Source organism: Podarcis raffonei, chromosome 2 (assembly GCF_027172205.1).
Source record: "Podarcis raffonei isolate rPodRaf1 chromosome 2, rPodRaf1.pri, whole genome shotgun sequence".
Taxonomy (NCBI): domain Eukaryota; kingdom Metazoa; phylum Chordata; class Lepidosauria; order Squamata; family Lacertidae; genus Podarcis; species Podarcis raffonei.
In genome coordinates this window covers 108325109-108349959 of record NC_070603.1, presented here as the reverse complement: position 1 = coordinate 108349959, position 24851 = coordinate 108325109, and the positions used below count along the sequence as shown (strand labels likewise).

Here is a 24851-nt window from a genome sequence, read left to right as displayed (position 1 = left end):
ACAAATTCCTATGCCCCACAAATAACCCAGAGATGCATTTGAAATAAAAGCACACATTCTACTCATGTAAAAACACCAGGCAGGCCCCACAAATAACCCAGAGCTGCATTTTAAATAAAAGGACACATTCTACTCATGTAAAAACACGCTGGTCATATAATTCAAAAGGATATTTTGCTCTGTAAATGTAAGGTTGTTCTGTTCAGTTCTGTTGATAGTTTCAGTTACCTTCTGCCAAAAATCTTTCAATATAGGACAATGAAAAAACATGTGTTTTAGAGAAGCATTATCCCTATTGTATCTTCAACAGTTAGATACCTTAGACAGCCGTTTTTTAAACAAACGTAATGGGGTCCAGTATATTCTAAATATTATTTTTTGTTGTATGAGCCTCAATTTAAGGTCCAGAGATGCCCTTGTTATAGTATTTAAAACAGTTTCCCACTGTGTGGTCGAAATTGAGATCAACCCCAGAGTCGTCCGTGACTGAACTTAACGGTCAGGGGTCCCTTTACCTTTATGCAAATATGAAATTGGTATTGTTTAAATGGTTAAACCAACAAGTTATTTCCTATTAACATCAACTCCAATTTGGACCAGCGCGGGTGGCACTGTGGGTTAAACCACAGAGCCCAGGACTTGCCAATCAGAAAACACAGACTCACTTAGAGGCTTATCTTTACTGGCTTGTGGTAAGAATGCCCAAAAACAGGGCAGATTGCTCTTAGGCTATGGTTTATCGGGACACCTCAGCAAGCTTGGGCAGGGCATATCTCATGCATGCCTAAAGGGTAGTTAGAGGGTGGCTTTATCGCTTGAGTAGATGTGTGAAAACACCCCGCCTTATTTGAGTAAAAGTAATTAGGAGTGATAAGGGACACGGGTGGCGCTGTGGTATAAACCACGGAGCCTAGGACTTGCCGATCGGAAGGTCGGTGGTTCAAATCCCCACGACGGGGTGAGCTCCCGTTGCTCGGCCCCTGCTCCTGCCCACCTAGCAGTTTGAAAGGATTTCAAAGTGCAAGAGGATAAATAGGTACCTCCTTTGAAGTTTCTCTATGTTTTTGTATCAACCATAGTACACACCAGGCTTTTCAAACAGATATTAAAAAGCTGAAAGTGGGCATTATACTTACGATGATGGAACCTAGAATTACAATAGCATTTTTTGCTCCTGTAGCACACTGTTTACTTGTGTTAAGCGGAGACCCATAGATCCTTTTCAGATGTCCCCCATCCTATATTTGTGCATCTGATTATTCCTGCCTAAGTGCAGAACCATACATTTGTTGCTGGTGAAATTCATTTTGTTAGTTTTGGTCCAGTTCTCTAGCCTGTTAAGGTCATCTTGAATTCTATCTTCTGCCACATTAGCTACACCTCACCACCAGGTGATATGTAGAGGAATGGACAGAAATATCAAAAGGGGAAATCACAGAAAAATAAAGTAAAACTTTGTCCAAGCATTCGTGGGAGGCAAATTTCCGCTTTTCTAACTGAACCTTAATTTTTTACCTCTGGCAAAAGATCGGCATAAAACGCAAAGGAAATGCGAATGGAGGTACGTAGACCCGTGAATTAGCATACTGCTAATTAGGATTCAGCTAGGGAGAGCATAAGTGTCACTGTCAGGATGGCCGAGTGGTCTAAGGCGCCAGACTCAAGGCTCATAATCCTTCCCAGGCTCTGGGTGTTCTGGTCTCCAATAGGAGGCGTGGGTTCAAATCCCACTTCTGACACATCCCTTTTCTTAAAAAAAGAATATTTTTTTTTGTTCCCCCTCATCCCTGGGACATTTGCAGGGAAACCAAAATGCTTGTTAACAAAGCTATTGTACTACCAACTTTACTGTATATTTCTGAAACACAGACCTCTTATAAACGCCATCTCCAACTCCTCGAAAGATTCCATCAGTGGTGTCTCCCAAAATTTTTACACATCACTTGGGAAGATGGGAACTAATGGCAGTGTACTGGAAGAAGCAAAGATCACCAGTGTCAAAGCAATGATTCTTCAACATCAACTTCACTGGACTGGTCATGTTGTGCAGATGCCTGATTATCATATTCCAAAGCAACTACTCTATTCCGAACTTAAAATTGGAAGGCATAATGCTGGTAGTCAACAAAAGAGATTTAAAGACTTTCTCGGGGGGGGGGGGAGTAGTATAAACACTGACAACTGGGAAACATTGGCTTTTGAGAGCTCCAGTTGGAGGACAGCCTTTACCAAAGATGTCATGGACTTTGAAGATGCTCAAACTCAGGACAAAAGGGAGAAATGTGCTAAAAGGAAGGCACGCTTGGCAAACCCTCACCGTGATCAACTCCCACCTGGAAACCTATGTCCCCACTGTGGAAGGACGTGTGGATCCAGAACTGGCCTCCAGAGTCACTTACGGATTCACAGTTAAGAAGGTGTTTATGGAAGACAATCTTACTCGGCTACGAGTGAACGCCGAAGAAGAAGATTGTTAGGTTTTGTGGTTGTATTTGGTTTGCACTTCAAAGCTCCCTGTCCAAGTGTTCTTTGTCTTGCTCCGGAGCTTTCTCCATGAAAACCCACTCTTTAAAGCTAAGTTGGAGCAAACAGCAATCTGCAGAAAACCCATTTAATCTGAAAGGTAGGTATGGATAAGCCCTTAGTCTCCATGTTGCCCATGTTGGACCCACCAGGGCAGAGGACGACGACAAAAGGAGAACAAGTTGATTTTGTGTGTCATTGCTTCTGGCTCCCCCTACTGTTGGCCTCCCAGTTTTCTCCCTACCAACCCCTATGGGCTTCCTAGAGACATAAATGCAAACCACAGAACCAGATATCGAGAGAATTCCAGTTCTTTGATAATGGCTTGATGCATAATTAGAGTGGGAGGAGGAAGAGAAAGTAGGGGAGGAGCCTGCAAAATGCTTAAATCATTCTTCACTCACTCTCCTGTTCTGTTCGCGTATGAGTGTTTATTTGAAAAAGTATTTGGAGCGCCTCGCTTAGCAAAAGAAATGGCCCCAACAAGTTTTGCCATTCAAGTTCCCAAGGCAAAAGATATGAGCATCTTCTGTAAGTATAATCCTGGGTAAGATCACATCGCTGAGATAATTGTCTGATTTTAATCTTATTAATGACATTTCTGATGTCAATTTCACTACACTCAACTTTCAGAATTTGATGCTATTTAGAAAATATGTGGGAGGTTTTCTTATTATTATTACTAGAGGAGCAGAGAGCACAGAATAACAAGCGACAGAGAGAAAATACTGTTTGATATTATACATTTCCAACAAGAGAAACATATGTTAGATAAAAATGGATCAACTATTTGGTGGATTTGACTAATTCAGTATTTGTTCACCAGCATACCTAGTTGTTGATGTTACTGGATTTAGAGAAGGGGAGATGTAAAAATCTTTTGCAAGTTGCTATTAAACAAAAATGCTTTAAATTTATTATTATTGTTCTAATTTGTAGAAGTACATAAAGGAGACTGGGTACTGTACAAAAGCCCAGCCCATAAGCAAACAGTCTAAAACAAACAAAACCCCAAAAGTATTTCCAGTGCAAGATTTTAAAATAATATTCCGCCAAGTTGAATTTCAGAAAGCAAAAGGTGTGGGAGGACAGGGAGGGGGAGCTTGTTGTGGAAAGCTCTATTTTGACTCTTAAGTGTTACCTGTGGGATTTTGCTCTTTTGCAAACTCCCACTCATTTCAGTGGAACCGATGCAGGAAAGCCTTGCACCCTGTCTGCAATGTGAATAGGTGTGTGTTAATCTGAGCTTTTGCTATGGTTTACTACTGTACTACTGTAGTCCTTGCATGAGTAAAAGATCCTTGTATGAGTAAAACCTGATGTGGCACGAGATCTTATCTCAAATGTGTCCTAATACATTGAATAAAGATTCGCGTGTGTCCTCCAGTTCCCCTAAAAGCTAATCGACACCTGCTGCGCAGACAAAATGGTAAGACAACTTTAAGAAACAAAGCAGACAAGGAGAACCAGTTTAGTCTTTGCTCACTAGGCTAATATTCTTTCAACTTTTACTTAAGCAGACTAAGCAAAATGGGAAATAGGCAGGGAGTTCCAGAAAGGAACAACACAACAATAGAGCTGTTGGACATAGCTGTCAACCTTTCCTTTTTTTGCGGGAAATTCCCTTATTCCAGTGCTGTTTCGCGCTGCTTCCTGCTGCTATCCCGGATTGTTAGATATCCCGTAGACTGTCCCCGGAACAGGTGAGGCTGCTGATCCCTTATTTTCAAATCTGAAAGTTGACAGCTATGCTGTTGGAATTACAGGAACTGCTCATCTCAAAGTCCCTTCTCCATTAGAATGCATTGGCTAAAATTAGTACAGAAACCCTATGTTACTTAGCTCTCTCCAAGCTCCAACAACGAACTTACTCAGCACTCTCAAGGAACCAACACATGCCTCTCCTTAAGGACACGTATTCCCTTCCCCTTCCCTCGCTTGCTTTGTCATAAGTTTGGGTTTTGTGGCAAAATTGTCACATTCACTTTCCGTAGGCGTTTGAGAATAGTAATGGATTACTTCACTCTTTAGACCAATGTGTAGGATTTGCTGCCTGCTTAAACTGTAATTTTGCTGTCCAAAGCAACATTTATATATTCTGTCCCTTTCTTTTCACACAATAAACCGGGTGTGCCAACTCTAGGGGGCTGAGGTGTCATCAGTCCCATCAATATTCCTTAAAACAAAACAAAACCTCTCTGCATTTTTTAAAAAATATTTTATTAGTTGAATATAAAAACAACATATAATCAAATATGAAAACAACATAATCAAATACAAGCAATCAAGTACAATTTTCCCCTACCCCCCCTCAAAAAAACCAGCCCCAACTACGTCCAGGTAATTACATTAGTAATATAATCAAATAACAAATTATTTCTCAGTTGCTGTTTAAAAAATATCATTCCACATGCTCCCATGTGTCTCAGGTGGTTTAAATGCATGTTCTTTCTTTGATGCATATGTAATAAAGGAGGACCACGTTATGTAAAAGTTATGTAGTTTCTCATGTTGTTTTCTTTAACACATCCTTTCTGTTAACTTTTCCATCAAAATTAATTCCCAGACATAAGCATACAAAACTTCATATAGGTTCACGTTTAATGTCCTCCAGTGTCTAGCAACAGCAAGACGTGCTGCAGTTAGAAGATGCACAATTAAGTCTTTGTCTCTAAGATTTTGTGCTTCATCTGCAAATATAGAAAGCAATGCTATTTTGGGATCTAAATTGATTGATTGAGATGTAATTTGTTCCATTTCCTGAAATATTTTTAACCAGAAGTTTTTAATCAATGGGCATTTCCACCACATGTGTATAAATGTTCCTTCATTCCCACAATTTCTCCAGCATTGTGGAGAAATATTTTTGTCTATTTTGCTTAGCAATGTGGGATGCAAGTACCATCTGTGGGTTAGCTTTAAGGTGTTTTCTCTTATTTGGGCAGAAATAGCTCAAAATGGGGCTTTTTGCCACATTCCTTCCCACAAACCATCATCAATCCCTTCTCCCAAGTCTCTTTCCCATCTAGTCTTCAACATACAGGGTTTTGAGGTTGAGAAATTTACAATTGCTTTATAAATTAAAGCAATTAGACCTTTACCTCTAGGGTCTGTGGTGTATAAAATATTTTCAAATGCGGTTAGTGACTTCGTCCCTTGTTTGCAGATTTCTGTGCTACTTATAAAATGGATGACTTGATGGATTACCATCCAATTGTGGGGAAAGTTTTGAACCATTTCTTGTAGTATTAATCCAGACAAAGGGGTGTTTTCTTTGTAAAAGTCTTTAAGCCAAAACAGGCCCACATATTCCCATTTTTCAAAGGGGAATGTTCTGTCTCTATTATAGAAAGTAGGGTGAAATGCCAATGGTATTACAGGAGAAAGCTGAGAGACCATCTGTGGGAACCATTTCTTCCAAACTTTTAAATTACTGTATTTTTCGCTCTATAGGACGCACTTTTTCCCTTCTAAAAAGTAAGGGGAAATGTGTGTGCGTCTTATGGAGCGAATGCAGGCTGCACGGCTAAGCCCAAAGCCAGAACAGGGAGACAGAGCGCTGTGCAGCACTCCGTCTCGCTGTTCTAGCTTGGGGGTGGCTGCGCAAAGCCTCCACAGGGCAGCGGGGAGCCTTCATCCCGCTGCCCTGCGGAGGCTTCAAAGGCTGTCCCCAAAGCCAGAACAGCAAGAGGCTATCCCAGAAGCCAGATCCCGCTTGCTGTTCTGGCTTCTGGGGTTCAGAATTTTTTTTTTTCTTGTTTCCTCCCCCCCAAACTAGGTGCGTCTTATCGTCCGGTGCGTCCTATAGAGCGAAAAATACGGTGGATAATAAAAAGGGGTTTTCTATCTCAATATTATTATTATTTTATTAATTTGCCCAAATGGGACCCCTCTTATTGAATTCTGTTCATTTGGGTTTTCCATATTTAGCCAAGCTATTTCTAGATATCATTGGTACTGCCACGCCACCTCCTTTGGCTGGTTGTTATAATGCTTTATATGGTAACCTTGGCCTTTTATTCTGGTGTATAAATTTTAGAAGCATGTTTTGCCAATTTTGTGATTTTTTTGTCTTCTATGGCAATTGGTAAGACCCTAAAGAGATAGAGGACGCAGGGCAGCACCATCATTTTTATAGTGGCAAATCGGCCCAAACATGACAGCGAACCCTTGTTCCAAGTTTTCAGTTTTTGTCTAATCTCTTGGATGATTGGACCAAAATTAAGCTTCTCCAAAGTTTGGAGGTTCCTGGGGTAATAACTCCTAAATATTTAAAATATTTCTGACAAAGTTTTATTCGGCCTCGGTCCTGTATACCTGAAGGAGCGTCTCCACCCCCATCATTCAGCCCGGACACTGAGATTCAGCACCGAGGACCTTCTGGCGGTTCCCTCATTGCGAGAAGTAAGGTTACAGGGAACCAGACAGAGGGCCTTCTCGGTAGTGGCGCCTGCCCTGTGGAACGCCCTTCCAGCAGATGTCAAGGCAATAAACAACTATTTTACTTTTAAAAGACAACTGAAGGCAGCCCTCTTTAGGGAAGTTTTTAATGTCTGATGCTGTACTGTTTTTAATATTCAGTTGGAAGCCGCCCAGAGTGGCTGGGGAAACCCAGCCAGATGGGCGGGGTATAAATAAATTATTATTATTATTATTATTATTATTATTATTATTATTATTATTATTCCAGTGGAGTGCTGAAGTTGTAGTTCTACTTCAGGTGGCATATGAATGCATAGCAGGTCTGATTTGCTATAGTTAACACAAAATGAGAGACCTTTCCGTAAGCATCAAGAATTTTCATTACTGCCGGGAAACTTGTTCCAGGGTGAGACAGCATCAAGGCTACGTCATCTGCGAACATGTTCACCATATAACTCTGCCCGTTAATTTGTATTCCAGACACCTCAGGGTCTCCCCTAAGTGCTAAGAGCCAAGGGTTCCATGGCCAGGGCAAAAAGCAGGGGCGACAAAGGGCAGCCCTGCTTCACGCCACGGCCCATCGATATAGGCTCTGAGTGTATACCATTTATCAAATTATTTGCGGTGCAATCCTGATAATAAGGTAGTCAGTAGTGCAATGAATGGGGTTCCCATGCCAAAACCTCACAAGGTTTCAAAAAGAAAATTCCATTCAAGACAGTCAAATGCCTTCATTGTATCCAATGTAAGGATGGCTGTTGGTGCCGGTTGGTTTGATCCCCAGTATATTGCATTGAGGATCCTCCTAATTGGGGTAGTTATTGACCTTTGCCTAATTAAACCTGTCTGATCCGAATGCATATAATTCGGTAGAATCGTCGCTAACCTGTGTGTAATAATGTTTGTAAGTAATTTTAAATCAACATTTATTAATGAAATAGGCTGATAGGACTCAACCGACTCCAAGTCTTTATTTGGTCTTGGTAGCACTACGATGTGCGCGTTTTTCCAAGTTCCAGGTACCAGGCCATGATCCTTTATATCTGTAAATAATTTCAGCAAGAATGGGGCCACAAGTTCAGAAAAGGTTTTATAAAAATAGCCAGTAAACCCATCTGGTCCAGGTGCCTTAAATGGTTTTGTCTTTTTTATACTAGCTAATATTTCCTCAAGTGAGAAGGGGTGATTTAAATAAGTTGCACGCTCTTCTGTTAATTTTGGAATGTTAACTGTGGCCAGAAATTCATGAATGGCGTTTAGCGATGGTATAAGGTCTTATAGAATGCATGAAAGGCTTGGTTAATTTTAAGTTTATCATGTGTTATTTCGCCTTTGCCTGTTTTTATTGAGTGGGTTGTTCTGTTTAATTTACGTTTCTTTAGTTGGTTTGCCAAGATTGTTGAGTTTTTATTATTAAATTCATAGTATTGTTGATTTAAATATTGAAGGGATGTTATTATTTTTGGTATTTCTAACATGTCTATTTCTTTCCTTTTTCAAATTAATTTGCGATACACTCTCTTACTACATGTTATGTTTTTATTCTAATTCTTTTATTTCTTTTTCTAATTGGAGATGAATATTTTATTTCCTTTTTTTGATTCTACTCTTCTCACTGATTAATGTTCCTCTAATTACTGTTTTGAAGGTATCTCAAATTAAAGCTGGGTTATATAATCCTGTATCATTGATCTTAAAAAATTGTGGTAACTCTTTTAAAACAAAACCTCAAAAATATTTCCAGCGCAAGATTTTAAAATAATATTCCGCCAAGTTGAATTTCAGAAAGCAAAAGGTGTGGGAGTACAGGGAGGAGGAGCTTGAACTTGTTGTAGAAAGCTCTATTTTGACTCTTAAGTGTTACCTGTGGGATTTTGCTCTTTTGCAAACTCCCACTCATTTCAGTGGAACCGATGCAGAAAAGCCTCACACCCAACTAATAGTGCATGTCTGCAATGTGAATAGGTGTGTGTCAGTCTGCTATGGTTTACTACTGTACTACTGTAAGAATAAGAATAATAAATTTTTATTTATACCCCGCCCTTCCCAGTTCAGAAAACCGGGCTCAGGGCGGCTAACAACAAATTTAAAACACTTAATTAATGCAACAAAAAACAGCATAAAATACAGTATGAAACATGAATAACAATAAATTCAGAATTCAAAAATCAATTTAGGGGGGAAATCCATACAATAAACATTAGATGATCACCAGGGCTAGCTGGCTGAATTAGTCCCATTTGGGCCAGCGAGGAGACCAGGGGAGAATTAGCTGTGGGATCCCAGAGCGGGGGGTAATCTTCATAAAAAGGGGAGGGGAGGGAAGGAAGGGGAATAAAAGATCAGGCTAAGTTCAAATTGAAAGCCAAGCGGAATAGCTCTGTCTTACAGGCCCTGCAGAAGGAAGTTAAATCCTGCAGAGCCCTGGTCTCATGGGACAGAGCATTCCACCAGGTCGGAGCCATCACTGAGAGGCCCTGGCCCTGGTGGAGGATAGGGACCGGGACCTCTAAACTATGATTATTCATGGACCTTAAGGTCCTCTGCAGGGCATACCAGGAGAGACGGTCCCGTAAATATGAGGGTCCTTGCATGAGTAAAAAGACTGGCATAACTTAATGTGGCACGGGATCTTATCTCAAATATGTCCTAATACATTGAATAAAGATCTGCACATGTCATCCAGTTACCAGTAAAAGCTAATTGACACCTGCTGCACAGACAAAATGGTAAGATAACTTTAAGAGACAAAGCATACAAGGAGAATCGGTTTAGTCTTTGCTCACTACGCTAATATTCTTTCAACTTCTACTTAAGGAGACTAAGCAAAATGGGAAATAGGTAGGGAATTCCGTAAAGGAACAACACAACAATAGAGCTGTTGGAATTACAGGAACTGCTCATCTCAACATCCCTTCTTCATTAACGTCCCTTCTTCAATTTTATTCTTGGCTAAAATTAGTACAGAAACCCTAGGTTAGTTAGCTCTCTCTAAGCTCCAACAAGGAACTTACTCAGCACTTTCAAGGAACCAACACATGCCTCTCCTTAAGGACATATATTCCCTTCCCCCTCCATCACTAGCCCTGTCATAAGTTTAGGTTCTGTGGCAAAATTGTCACACTCACTTTCCGTGGGCATTTGAGAATAGTAGTAGATTACTTCACTCTTTAGACCAATGTGTGTATATACTGTAGGATTTGCAGCCTGCTTAAATTGTAATTTTGCTGTCCAAAGCAACATTTATATATTCTGTCCCTTTCTTTTCACAAAATAAACTGGGTGTGGCCAACTCTAGAGGGCTGAGGTGTCATCAGTCCCATCAATATTTCTTAGCAGGGGACCCAGCTGAAGGCAGCCCTGTACGGAGAATTTTTTAATGTTTGTGTTTTGTTATGTTGTTTTATCTGTTGGAAGCCACCCAGATATTAATTATTATTATTATTATTATTATTATTATTATTATTATTATTATCATTATCATTATCATTATCATCACCACCACCACCACCACAGTTTGGCTTTTGTTTTAACAAACATCAGGTGTGAGCTAAATCGGTAGTGCTAAATATGTCATGTCATTTACAAGCAGAATCTTCACTGGGGAGAAACAACTAGCTGGGGAAAAGCAATCACGACTACACTTAGCATTCAAGCACTGCCCCTGTCAGTATTTTGAGGACACTCCAATTTTGTTTTGAAACCTTTAATGATGGTGTCATTAAACACCCCTCCCATGCCATTGCTAAATCTTATCTGACAGCACCAATTCATTTCTCCTGTTGTAATATATAACTGGTAGGCAGTTTGCAGCTAATGCACCCAAGGTTCAACCACTTGACCGTTGAATGTGTTTCTTCTGCTATATACACTTCACACTTGGCCAGTCTTGGGAGAGGCTTGTAAACAGCTAAGAACATCAGAAGAGCTTGCTGGATCAGGCCAATGCCCCATCTAGCCCAGCCAGTGTGGTGTCGTGGTTAAGAGCAGTAGTCTCGTAATCTGGGGAACTGGGTTTGCGTCCCCGCTCCTCCACATGCAGCTGCTGGGTGACCTTGGGCTAGTCACACTTCTCTGAAGTCTCTCAGCCTCACTCACCTCACAGAGTGTTTGTTGTGGGGGAGGAAGGGAAAGGAGATTGTTAGCCGCTTGGAGACTCCTTCGGGTAGTGATAAAGCAGGATATCAAATCCAAACTTCTCCTCTTCTTCTTCTTCCCCCCAGCAGCCTCTCAGGTGCAAGCATAAGAGCACTCTTTCCTCCTGCCATTTCTACAAACTGCTTTCCAAGAGCACTTGTGCCTCTAACCAAAGGGACGTGGATTGAGCGTGGATGGCAGAATGTGGACAAAGAGGAACATTCAAACAAATATATTCATTCTATCCATTTGTGTATTTTGCATTCCAGTTCTTTCGGCATTGCTATTCTTTTCCGCCCTGCGAAGCTGCTACACAGATGATTCTAGTCTGCTGAAAATGTGCTTCCGGGAGGCTGAGTATGAGAATTATCTAGACATAGCCAAGAATGGGCTGGGCAAAGCATTGCACCCAAGAAAAGTGCTGATCGTAGGAGCAGGCATGGCAGGCCTCAGCGCAGCCTACACTCTCACAGAAGCTGGACACCAGGTAAGGGGTCCTTTAGTCCTCACTGGTTCTCTGCTTCCGAGGTTGCCCCCTAGGGACCTGTGTATTGATTTGTTTGCACAAAGTCTGCAGGGAGGTTAAACCACTGTGGCTTTTTGCTGAGTATTCATTTTTTACTTTGCAGGGAGGTTAGGTGTTGCATCAAAGGAAGTGTTATTCCACACCTCACCTTTTCCTCTCACACAGAGTCCGATTGGGGAGGTGGGGGTTAAGGTTTGGTATTCGAGGGCACCAAATCAATTTTAATCATGCAACCTGACTTCGCAATCTGAGTTTGGTGGTAGGTGATGGAGTCCCACCCAAAAATACCATGAATCTTTTTGGCTGCAGCAGTGCTCATAAGGGCAGCCATTTAACATGGCACAGACCTCATCTGGTAGTTGGGGAAACTAGGCCAAAATAGGTGGGGAGGTGTAAGGAGCTGTTGTAGTTGTGTGCTGCCAACCACAGCAGAGCTCAGTAGAAGGAGAAGCCAGCCAACCAGTCGAGTCTCAGGGGGGTACTTGCCTGGAGGCAGAGGCTGTATTCAAGGTTCAGTCCAGTCAGGAGTATCTCAGTTCATGTAGTCAAATGATCTGGGGGTCAAGAAAGCAGAAGGTCCAAGGTCACGAGAAGCAAGAAACAGCAAGGTCTGACCAGGAATGACAAGTGTTATTTCCAGCAACTGACTGAGGCTGGAAAACTGCTTAAAAAAGCTGGAGCCAGCTGGTTCTCCTCAGGAGCAAGAAGGCTGATCAGCAGCAGGTGGAGTCACTCTGCCTTCTGCTACTTCAGGCTGCTGCTCAGCAGGTGAAGCCGACTCCTGGCCCATGACAGGAGCAACAGGTGAAATCAGAATCATAGAATCATAGAGTTGGAAGGGACACTGTGGGTCTTCAAGTCCAGCCCCCTGCAATGCAAGAATCTCAGCCAAAACATCCATGACAGAGAGCCATAAAATCTCTGCTTAAAAACCTCCAAGGAAGACGAATCCACAACCACCGGAGGGTTAAAATTGAACATCAGTCCCTTGTAAATTAGCCGTGAGAAATGGAGAAACCCATGTGGCCATGCTGATTTATCAGCTGGATGCTGGGTAAGTCTCTCAACTGCCCTCAAGAATTGGAAATCAAGGCAGGCTATTGTAGCATGAAGCAGTAGCTGGATTGATACAGCAGTAGCTGTCCTGTTTGCCTTCAGGTGACAGTTCTTGAAGCCAGCGACCGTGTGGGGGGACGAGTGCAGACGTATCGAAATGAGCAAGAAGGCTGGTATGCAGATCTGGGGCCCATGCGTTTGCCTCAGGCACACAGGTGAGACGGGAGGTTACCACATGCCTTTCACTTCATCTGCTGAGCATGCATAAATCCCGCCTTGCTCATCCGTGACGGCTCTTTCCACGGACACGTGTCCTATTGCGCTTGGCTGTGTGGGAGACAAAAGAGCTGTTGGCCTGTTGCCACAAGGAAGAAAGTGTATGCGGAGTTGAAGACAATGTATGACTTCTTAGATGTGGCCCACCAGTTGGATAAAATCTTGGCTGCGAGGGCTATGGCAGTTTGTTTTATGTGAACGGGACAGAGCTGATGAGAGGAGGAGGACGAGGAGGAGGCAGGACCTCTTCTGGGAACACTCATTATTCCTCCCTTCCCCAGGGTGGCAAACATAGCTCACCTCCCTTTTGCCCCACGATGCACCTGTGAAGAAGATAAAGTTGAGAGATAGTGACTATTTGGTGTTTTTTAAAAAATATTTTTTATTAATTTTAACATATAAATTATAAAATGTACCACAAAACTTATCACTTATACAATATTTTTGGACTTCCATCAGCATCTCTGATGATCCACCGTTTTAACCACTTCTTATGCATTTCTTCACTTTATATTGCCTTTACATCTCTTAACAAATCATCCTCCCCCTTGTCCATTTTTACAATACTTCTAATAATTCTCCTCACAAAACTTCTTGCAAGCCTACAAACGTCGTCTGTTCTTCACAATTACTTTTCAAATAGTCCCTAAATTTACTCCAGTCTTCCGTGAATTTCTGGTCTCGCCGGTTTCGAATCCTTCCTGTTAGTTTATCTAATTCTGCATAGTCCATTAACTTCATCCTCCATTCTTCAATCAACAGTAACGTTTCTTGCTTCCATTTTTGGGCCAATAATATTCTTGCTGCTGTTATTGCATATAAAAAGAGCTTACATTCCTTTCTATTTATATCACTCCCCACAATGCCCAATAGAAATGCTTCTGGTTTCTTTATAAATGTATATTTCAACATTTTTTTCAACTCATTATATATCATCTCCCAGAAGCATTTCACCTTTTTACATTCCCACCACATGTGATAAAATGTTCCCTCTTTTTCTTTACATTTCCAACTTTTATTACTGACTTTATACATTTTTGCAAACTTAACAGGTGTAATATACCATCTATACATCATTTTCATCACATTTTCTTTTAGGGCATTGCATGCAGTAAATTTTAAACCTTCCTTCCATAATTTCACCCAATCAGCTGTATATTATACCCAAAATCTTTGGCCCAGTGAATCATAACCGACTTAACCTCTTCGTCCTTCAAATGCCATTCAAGCAGCAATTTATACATTTTAGACATAATTTTTGCATCATTACTTAATATCTCTAATTCAAACTTTGATCCACTTTCATCAAATCCTTTTTCTTTAGAGTCTTGTTTAAACATTTCGTTGACCGGGCGATAATGTAACCAATCATTAACATATTCTTTAATTTCTTCATATGGTTTCAGTTTCCATTTACTTCCTTCCATATATATTAACTTCCCATATGTTATCCATTTCCCACTCATATTGACCTTTTTTACATTCATCGCTTCTAATGGAGATAACCAATGTGGTGTTTTTCGTTCCAATAGGTTTTTATACCTATCCCAGGTTTCTATTAGAGAGCTTCGAAATATATGGCTTCCAAATCCTTTATGGACTTTTGTCTTATTATACCATAAATATGCGTGCCACCCAAATCTATTGTCATAACCTTCTAAATCCAGCAATTCAGTATTTTCTAATTTCATCCATTCCTTCAACCAACAGAGGAAAGATGCTTCATAATATAATTTCAAATTTGGCAGGGCGAAGCCTACTCTTTCCTTAGTATGTTAGTAACTTAAACTGAATTCTCAGCTTCTTTCCCTGCCAGATATACCTTTGAAATTGTTTTTTGCCAATCTTTAAAAATTGCTGCCCCTTTGATTATTGGAATTGTCTGAAACAAGAATAACATCTTAGGTAGCACATTCATCTTAATAGCTAAAATCCTTCCCCAAAATGATAACTTCATCCTTCCCCATATTTCTAAGTCTCTTTTAACAGTATTCCACACTGGTGTATAATTATTTTGAAAAAGATCAATATTTTTAGAAGTTAACCAAATTCCCAGAGAGATAGTGACTATTTGTAAGCGCTGGGCAATGGGAAGCTGCCCAGAGTGGCTGGAGCAACCCAGTCAGATAGGTGTGGCACTATAATAATAATAATAATAATTACTACTACAACATCTACTACAACAACTAGGTGTTTAGGAAGTGCTGTGCACAGGGCTTACCAAACCTTTTTTGCTATCTCTCCCCACCCCAGTCTGTTTATATATTCATTATATACAGTGCTTTTTTCTGGGGGGATGCAGGGGGACGCATAGCCCTAAACATTTTGTGAATCTAGGTTTGGCCTCATTGAGAGGCAGTATTTCAATACAAGTAGGAAAATGAGAGTACCCCTAAACATTTTTTTATAAATGATTATATATATATACACACACACACACACACAGTGGTGCCCCGCAAGACGAATGCCTCGGAAAACGGAAAACCCGCTAGACGAAAGGGTTTTCCGTTTTTGAGCTGCTTCGCAAGACGAATTTCCCTATGGGCTTGCTTTGCAAGACGAAGAAACGTCTTGCTAGTCTTGTGATTTTTTTCGCTTTCCCCCCCTTTTTCTAAGCCGCTAAGCCGCTAATAGCCTTTTAGCCACTAAGCCGCTAAGCCTTTAATAGCCGCTAAGCCGCTAAGCCGCTAAGCCGCTAAACCGCTAATAGCGCTAATCCGCTAAGCCGCTAATAGGGTTGCTTCGCAAGACGAAAAAACCGCTAGACGAAGAGACTCGCGGAACGGATTATTTTCGTCTTGCGAGGCACCACTGTATGTATATATATATATATATATATATATATATATATATATATGGACACGGGTAGCGCTGTGGGTTAAACCACAGAGCCTCGGACTTGCCAATCAGAAGGTCGGCGGTTTGGGGTGAGCTGCCATTGTTCGGTCCCTGCTCCTGCCAACCTAGCAATTCGAAAGCACGTCAAAGTGTAAGTAGATAAATAGGTACCACTCCAGCGGGAAGGTAAACGGCATTTCCGTGTGCTGCTCTGGTTCGCCAGAAGTGGCTTAGTCATGCTGGCCACATGTCCCGGAAGCTGTACGCCGGCGCTGCAACCCCAGAGTCGGCCACGACTGGACCTAATGGTCAGGGGTCCCTTTACATACATACATACATATATATATATATATGGTGGCAGGTGGGTGATTAATATTCTGCAGCCTTTGAAATGTGCTTGTGTGCTCCTGTTTTGACTAATTATATGTGCTTTTATCTTGTGAACCGCCCTGAGATGAAGAGCGGTACAGTCATTCCTTGGATCTCGAACACCTTGGCTCCCAAACGATTGAAACCCGGAAGTGAGTGTTCTGGTTTTCGAACGATTTTTGGAAGCCTAACGTCTGGCTCGGCTTCCAATTGGCTGCAGGGCCTTCCTGCAGCCAATCAGAAGCTGCACTTTGGTTTCCGAACATTTTGGAAGTCAAACAGACTTCTGGAATGGACTTCCAAGGTACGGCTGTATATTAACCTAGTAAATAATAATAACATAATAATCATCTCTGCGTCTGACCGTGGAAGCACAGCATATCCATCATGGCCAGTAGCAATTGCTAGCCTTGTCCTCTTTTAAAGGCATCCAGGTTGGTGGGCAACGCTGCCTCTTGGAAGAGCGAATTCCACTCTTTTGACTCTGCACTGTCCCCTTCTCATGCCCCAGGATCGTCCGCGAATATGTCAGAAAGTTTGGCCTGAGTCTGACGGAATTCTTTCCGGAGGATGAGAATGCCTGGTATTTGATTGACAACATCAGGGAGCGAGTCGGGGAGGTCAAGAGGAACCCCAGCCTCTTGAATTACAATGTGGATCCCTCGGAAGAAGGCAAAACCGCTGATCAGCTGTATACGGAGTCCCTACGTCAGGTTGGGATGCTTTTTCTGCTTCTTTTAATTGGGAAAACCTTCTGTGTCCTGTCCCAAATATTAGACCGTAGAGGTGGAAAGAACCAAAAGCCCGTCTAGCCAAAACACCCTCCTAAAATATATTGTAGAGTTGGGAAAGGTAAAACGACCAAGCGACTGGAGCAACTCCTCTATAAGGGAAGGTTACTATATTGGGGGATACATATTTTTACGAAGTGGAAGCATGAGGATATTTAAGATTATGTGATGCTAAATATTATGCATGGTATACAGAAAGTGGATGGGGTTTTTTCTCCCTTTTTCATAACACTAGAACTTGGGGGCATCCATTTAAGCTGAAGGTTAGAGAATTTGGGACGGATAAAAGAAAGCACCTCTTCAGGCAGCATATCACATTGTAGTAATCATCATCATCATCATCATCATCATCATCATCATCTGTTACTTTTACCCTGCCCATCTGGCCGGGCCTCCCCAGACACTCTGGGTGGCTCCCAACAGAATATTAAAAACATGATAAAACATCAGATATTAAAAACTTCCCTTTCTAAAAGTCAGATAGTTGTTTATTTCCTTGACATCTGATGGGAGGGCATTCCACAGGGCAGGTGCCACCACCGAGAAAGCCCTCTGCCTGGTTCCCTGTAACTTCACTTCTTGCAATGAGGGAATTGCCAGAAGGCCCTCAGAGCTGGACCTCAGGCAGAACAATGGGGGTGGAGACACTCCTTCAGGAATACTGGGCCGAGGCCATTTGGGGGCTTTAAAGATCAGCACCAACACTTTGAATTGTGCTCGGAAACGTACTGGGAGCCAATGTAGGTAAACTATGAAATGCATTCTGACTTTTTCTTTATGGTCATCCCAGGTTGTAGAAGAGCTGAAGAGGAATAACTGTAGCTACATGCTAGATAAATATGACATCTTCTCAACCAAGGTAAAAAGAACGATTCTTCCCCCCGCCTTTTTTTTCTTTTCATTCTTTGGATGTTACCACGGCCTTTGGCTAGCGCAATAAAACCCAATAAGTTAACAAAACTAGCTAAAGCAATGCCCCAAACTTGTGACGTACAAAGTGTTTTTACTGAAACTTCATTGGTGCACTTCTGTTATATTATTAGAATATTACACAAGCCTATAGTAGTTACCCAGCTTCCTAGGTATCCCACCTAGATATCCTGGGGAGGGGGGGCACATGAAGAAAGGCCTCAGGTGATCATTGCAGGGTCCAGGTTGGTTCCTACAGGGAGAGGCAGCCCTTGACCCTTTGCAGTCCTGAGCCATTTAAGGTTTTATAGGTCAGAACCAGAACTTTGAACTGGACCCAGAAACTCATGGGCAGCCAGTGCAGTCAGGCCAGGATAAAGTACACTATGCTCTAACTGTCTCGCCCTGGTGAGCAACCTGGCTGTCAAATTCTGCACCAGCAAAATTTCCCCAACTGTCTTCAGAGGCAGCCCCATGCACAACATGTTGCAGTAATCTAACCTCGAGGTTACCAGAGTATAAACAGCAGAAGTTAGTCTATCCCTGTCCTGATTAGGGGAGCAGCAGGGCCACCAGCCAGAAATGATGGAAGGCACTCCATGCTGCCGAGGCCACCTGAGCCTCAAGCAGGGCCAGATTTAGGTTTGATGAGGCCCTAAGCTCCTGAAGGTAATGGGGCCCTTTATAGGTCCAGCTGACCTTTGTCAACAACAAATTTGTGATGAATATATACTATGTGGTAATTTATGGACCTAGTAGGTATCTAAAGCCATTTGCACATAACAAAATATGTATTTTATAAAAGTAACTGTTGAACTGAAATACAATTAAGAAGTATATTAATAGTGAAATAATTATTAAGCGATTTTTTTATTCATAACAAACTTAATAATGCAAGCACATTGGCATTTGGCAATAACAAAAGTTTTATTTTATTTGTTTTTTATCTTGTATTTTGGAAATGTACATCCAGGTTTTTTTCCCCTTTAAATTTTGGGGGGGACCCCAAGAGAGTGGGGCCCTAAGCTATAGCTTGTTTAGCTTATACGTAAATCCGGAACTGACAGCAAGTGACAGCAAAAGATCCAGAAGTACAGTGGTACCTTGGGTTACAGATGCTTCAGGTTACAGGTGCTTCAGGTTACAGACGCCACTAACCTGGAAATAGTACCTCGGGTTAAGAACTTTGCTTCAGGATGAGAACAGAAATTGCGCGGCAGCAGCGGGAGGCCCCATTAGCTAAAGTGGTACCTCAGGTTAAGAACAGTTTCAGGTTAAGAACGGACCTCCAGAACGAATTAAGTTCTTAACCCGAGGATCCAGTTTACTCCCAAGCTACATACCCGCTCCTTCCAAAGAAGTATAATCCCATCAAGAGCAGGCCACCTCCCTCCCATTCATCCAGTCCAGGGAATCACTCACTGCTAGTGCCTTAGTCCTATCTGGACTGAGCTTCAGTCTGTTGGCTCTCATCCAGTTCCATGACCAAGGCAAGACAACAGTCCAGCATATCCACTGCCTCACCTACAGATGTAAAGGAGAAGCAGAGCTGTGTGTCATCAGCATACTGCTGACAACGTGGTCCATTTGCCTCTCATTACTCCACCATTAAGAATATGAGTGGTATGCAACTAAGTTTTACTCAGAGTAAACCCATTCAAATTAATAAACATGATTAAGTTAGTGCTGGAAAACACCCTGGGGTGCTTCTGCAGCCCCTGCTGTCTGAGCGTCCTCCGTTATGCACAGCTCTGGAAAAGGCCTTTCCCTTCTTCTCTAGTCTGCTCAGCAACATATACCAGATGGTATATGCACACTAATCTTCTAGCATTACACAGCAAGAAGTGTGAGACATCATAGGGCTAATCTACATATTTATTTACATACTATGTACAGGCAAAGAATTATGGCATCCTCTTTCATCAGCTCCGAGAGAGAACAGAACGAAGTAAAATAAATAGTACAGTCCAACGGTATGCACAACGGAAGAGAGATAAGGCTGTCTTCCGTTCCCACGGTCTACCCAGACAAGCATGTGATTTACACCAATCACATCTGCAGCATCGGATACATGAAATACTAACAGTTAGGTGCACAAAGTTTGGTTTATTCTGAGTAAAACATACAGTGGACCTTCGGGTAACGTAATCTTTGGGTTGCGAACGCGGCCGACCCGGAAGTGGGTTTGGCACTCCCGTGTGCGCAGAAGCGGTCCTCCAGTTACAAAATTATTGGGATACAGCCAGGCCTCCAGAACAGATCCCGTTCGTAACCAGAGGTACCACTGTATCTGAATACAGGCGCCTCCCCAGCCACGTGCAATCAGCACCACTGGCGGAGGAAGGGGGGTGCGGTAGGTGAAGGCCGGCCTGGGTGTCATCCCTGAGGGGGATGACATCGCCGCCCCCCGCCCCTGAGGATGTTTGCCGCAGGCAGCTAGTCCTGCCCCTGCGGGCGGCTAGCCCCCCAGGTGCATAGCATGTGCCAGAGCAGCTAGCTCCGCCTCTGATCGGCATGTAGTGACACACACACCATTTTTGTTTTTGTTTTTGTTTTTGTTTTTATAATTTATTCAGAATTATAACAAGACATATTATCCAAGAACATATCATCCTTGTTTTTCCCCCCATTTTTCCTCTCTCCACACAAAACCCACCCACCCCCACCCCCCGACTTCCCTCAGTTCCAGTCTTTGGTTTCTCTAAGAATGCTGTTTTCTGCATGTTACAAAGTTGTATAGATCCTCAAACTATTTAGCTGATTATTATCAATAAAAAGTTTGTGAATGTTTATTGAAAACCTGCCAAGGAGTCCAGTTCGCTTTGTTGCGTCTTCAAATACTCTGTAAAGGGTTCCCATTCATCCTTAAAGTCACAGTTATCCTTGTCCAGTAACTTATTTGTCAATTTTGCCAGTTCTGCATAGTCCATCAAATTTTCTTGCCACGATTCTTTAGTTGGGGTTTCGTCAGTCTTCCATACTTGTGCTACCAGAACTCTCGCGGCCGTTGTCGCATACATGATTTTTTTTTTCAACTTTTTTGGCGGGTCTTTCCCTACAATCCCCAACAAAAATGCCTCGGGTTTTTTAACAAATGTTAAATGGAACATTTTCTTCAATTCGTTGTATTTCATTTCCCAATTTTTTAAAATTACCTTACAATCCCACCACATATGATAAAACGTCCCCTCCTTTTCCTTACACTTCCAACATACATTTGTACTAGTTTTGTACATTTTCCCTAACTGCACTGGTGTTGTGTACCATCTGTACATCATCTTCATGTAATTCTCCTTCAATAGGGAACAATCTGTAAAAACACACATACCATTTTTGGTGCTGAAAGGGGGGCTGAAGGGACTTGTGTTCGTCCCACTGACATGCACAGCAGCCAGGAGCAGGTAAGCGGGGATTCCTCTGCACCACCCATTACCTCCCTGACCACTGGTCCTGTTAGCTAGGGATGATGGGAGTTGTAGTCCCAAAACATCTGGAGGGGCGAATTTGCCTATGGCTGCCCTAAGGCTATACAGCTATGTTTACTTACCTGGGACTGAGATTAAGCCTCATTGAACTCAGTGAGATAGACATATAGAGGACTGCACTGCAACTTTTTGCAGAATCCAATTCCTTGCTTTCCAGAATAAGCAAATCCTGAAGCCTGAGAACCTCAGGATGTCTCGTGTACTAGATTCCAAATTCAGTTCTTGCTTGGTGGTGTGTGTGTTTGCTTAAGTGCCTTGGTTGAGTGCCGTCCTTAAAGGTGGTTATTCTCCCCCCCCCCCCCATAACAGGAATATTTAACTGAAATAGCAAATCTGAGTCGTGGAGCTGTCGAAATGATTGGGGACTTGCTCAGTGAAGATGCTGGCTATTTCGAGTCGTTCATTGAAAGTATGAGAGATGCAGTGATCTTCTCTTCTGGAAACAGGTAAGTGGAAATACGCATTGCAAGGAAATAGGGAGGATTTATTCTTGCTGAAATAAATACAGTGGTACCTCGGGTTAAGTACTTAATTCATTCTGGAGGTCTGTTCTTAACCTGAAACTGTTCTTAACCTGAAGCACCACTTTAGCTAATGGGGCCTCCTGCTGCTGCCACGCCACCAGAGCACAATTTCTGTTCTCATCCTGAATCGGGACCTCAATACCTTAGGAATGCCTCTCCCCATACGAACTGACCCGGACCCTGAGCTTGTAATCCGAGACCTTTCTCTATGTCCCCCATCCCCCCAAGAGGTTTGGAGGATGGCAACACAAGAACAGGCCTTTTCTGTGGTGGCTCCCCGTCTGTGGAATGCTCTCCTGGTGCCATTATCATGGGTGTAGCTAAGGGGGGCAGGGGGGCAGCACCCCCCCATAAAGAAAAATCTATAAAAATGTATAGCAAGCCGAGGTTCTGCCTCCCCAACAATAGGCCTCGCCAACAAAAGGGCTACCTCCTCAACAAAAGGCCTGCCCCACCCCCAACAAAACTCCTGGCTACGCCCATGGCCATTATTACATATCTTTAGGCACCAAGCAAAAACATTCCTCTTTATTCAGGCCTTCAGCCATTAAATCGATGACCTGTTAAAGGGGTGGGCAGACTGTTATTATGATTATTTTATCATGCAGTCCCGTATTATGCTCTGCATTTTATTATTTTGTTCTTAATGTTGTACACCACCCTGGGATCTTTGAATAATGGTTGGTATATAAATCAAATGGATGATGATAGATGATAGATAGATAGATAGATAGATAGATAGATAGATAGATGGATGGATGATAGATAAAATATGTTCCCTCTCCCTACAACAAAATCAACATAAAGATGTAAGAGTCCAGCTGGCTCTTGCGAAAGTTCCATCTAGACCAGAGGCCTATGGGAAGCCTGCAAGCCAGACCTAAGCTCAATAGCCACTCTCCCCATTTGAGATACTCAGCATGCATTGAATCATAGATTGCCAATTTGGAAGGGACCCTGAGGATCATCTAGTCCAACCCCCTGCAATGCAGGAATGCGCAGCCATCCCTTAAGGGGATTGAACCTGCAACCTTAGAATTATCAGCACCACACACTAACCAGCTGAGCTATCCCCTTGGATAATATGCAGTGGTACCTTGGTTCTCAAACGCCTTAGTACTCAAACAACTTGGAACCGAAACACTGCAAACCTGGAAGTAAGTGTTCCCGTTTGCGAACTTTTTTCAGAAACCAAATGTGCTCCGTTTTGAGTGTTATGCTTCCGTTTTGAGTGCCATGCTGAGGTCTGTCTGTTTTTACTATTTATTTTGCGTTTTTGTGGCTCTTTTTTTGTTTTTGTGACTGTGTGGAACCCAGTTCAATGCTGATTCATTAACTGATTGTGTAACGGCAGTACATTGATTATTGTTTCATTTTATGGATCAGTGGTCTTGTTAGATAGTAAAATTCATGTCAAATTGCTCTTTTAGGGGTTGTTTTTAAAAGTCTGGAATGGATTAATCCATTTTTCATTATTTTCTCTGGCAAAGTGTGCCCTGGTTTTGGAACGTTTTGGTTTTGGAACGGACTTACTTCCAGAATGGATTAAGTCTGAGAACTAAGGTACCATTGTTTCCACAATTAATAAAAGCCATTGAATACCTTCCATAAACTTATCTAATCCTCTTTCAAAGTCATCTGACTTGGTGGCCATCTCCACATTAACTCTGTGCTGTGTTCAGAAATGCTTTCTTTTGTTTGTGTTGAACTGAGCAACAACTGAGCAATGCACGACAGCAGTTCCCAGTGCAGCTGAAGAGGGCTCTTCCATGTCCTATCCCAGGCTTCCTCAAACTCGGCCCTCCAGAAGTTTTGAGACTATAATTCCCATCATCCCTGACCACTGGGTCCTGCTAGCTAGGGATCATGGGAGTTGTAGGCCTAAAACACCTGGAGGGCCGAGTTTGAGGAAGCTTATCCTATCCATTCATCTGCATTCGGTTTTGTTTTGTTTGTTTGTTTTGCAGGTTTGATCAAATCATAGGAGGCTTTGATCAGCTGCCAACAGCCATTTACAGAAACATTTCAGAAAGGGTGCAATTAGGTAGCAAAGTGGTCAGGATGGAGCAGGCAGGCGAGAGCGTCACCGCTTTTTATCAAACCGCCAACAAAGCACTGTACAGCGTGACAGCCGATTACGCCGTGGTCACCTCCACCGCCAGGGCCACGAGGCGCATCCATTTTGAGCCGCCCCTGTCGCGTGACAAAAGCCACGCCTTGCGGTCCATCCACTACAGGAGCGCCACCAAAGTCTTCCTCGCTTGCACCGAGAAGTTCTGGGAAGCTGACGGGATCCGCGGTGGGAAGTCCACAACTGATCGCCCGGCCCGATTCATCTACTACGTCAGTCAAAACTTTTCCGGCGACGTTGGGGTTGTCTTGGCTAGCTATGTCTACAGTGACGACTCCAGTTTCTTTCATGCCCTCAGCGACGATGACATCATTAGCATCATCCTGGATGACCTGTCCGCCATCCACCGGCTGCCCAAGAATTACATCCAGGCTGTGTGCCCGTCATTCGTAATAAAGAAGTGGAGCTTGGATGAATATTCCATGGCTGGCTTTGCTGCCTTCACCCCCTACCAGTTTGTCGATTACAGCAAACCTCTCAAGGAGCCAGAAGGCAGGATCCATTTTGCTGGGGAACACACTACCCAAGTCCACGGCTGGCTGGACTCCGCAATCATGTCAGGGTTGAGAGCAGCAAGAGAAATCAACCTTGCATCTGGGAAGTGGCTGCCCAGGATCAAGGCTCCTGACAAAGAGGAACTTTAAACAGGGACTCTGCAAAAGGAGAAAAGATCATTTGAAGGATTATCTTGACATACAGGAGTTTTGAATCGGGAATTTTGAATTTGGACTCTGATGGGATGCTGGATGCTATGATCCTATACACAACTGTGGCCTGATGGGAAGTCTTGCTCTCACGCTTCGCTCCTGCACATAATGCTGCACAAACCGTCCCAATACTAAGACATTCCCTCACCACCCCAGA

The 24851-nt window shown here is 42.7% G+C and overlaps 1 protein-coding gene and 1 non-coding gene across 2 annotated transcripts; both read left to right on the top strand.

Annotated features, from left to right (window-relative positions):
• Positions 1-1627: 1627 nt before the first annotated feature.
• On the top strand, positions 1628-1739 carry TRNAL-CAA (transfer RNA leucine (anticodon CAA)). Its single transcript has 2 exons — positions 1628-1665; positions 1694-1739. It is a non-coding gene; the product is annotated as a tRNA-Leu (tRNA).
• A 1078-nt stretch (positions 1740-2817) lies between these two features.
• LOC128408725 (L-amino-acid oxidase BmooLAAO-I-like) lies at positions 2818-24631 on the top strand. Its single transcript, XM_053378749.1, has 7 exons — positions 2818-3054; positions 11352-11569; positions 12767-12879; positions 16659-16860; positions 17729-17797; positions 21642-21778; positions 23824-24631. The coding sequence occupies exons 1-7, from the start codon at positions 2904-2906 to the stop codon at positions 24629-24631; spliced, it is 1698 nt and encodes a 565-aa protein (XP_053234724.1). The 5' UTR covers positions 2818-2903.
• The last annotated feature ends 220 nt before the right edge of the window (positions 24632-24851 follow it).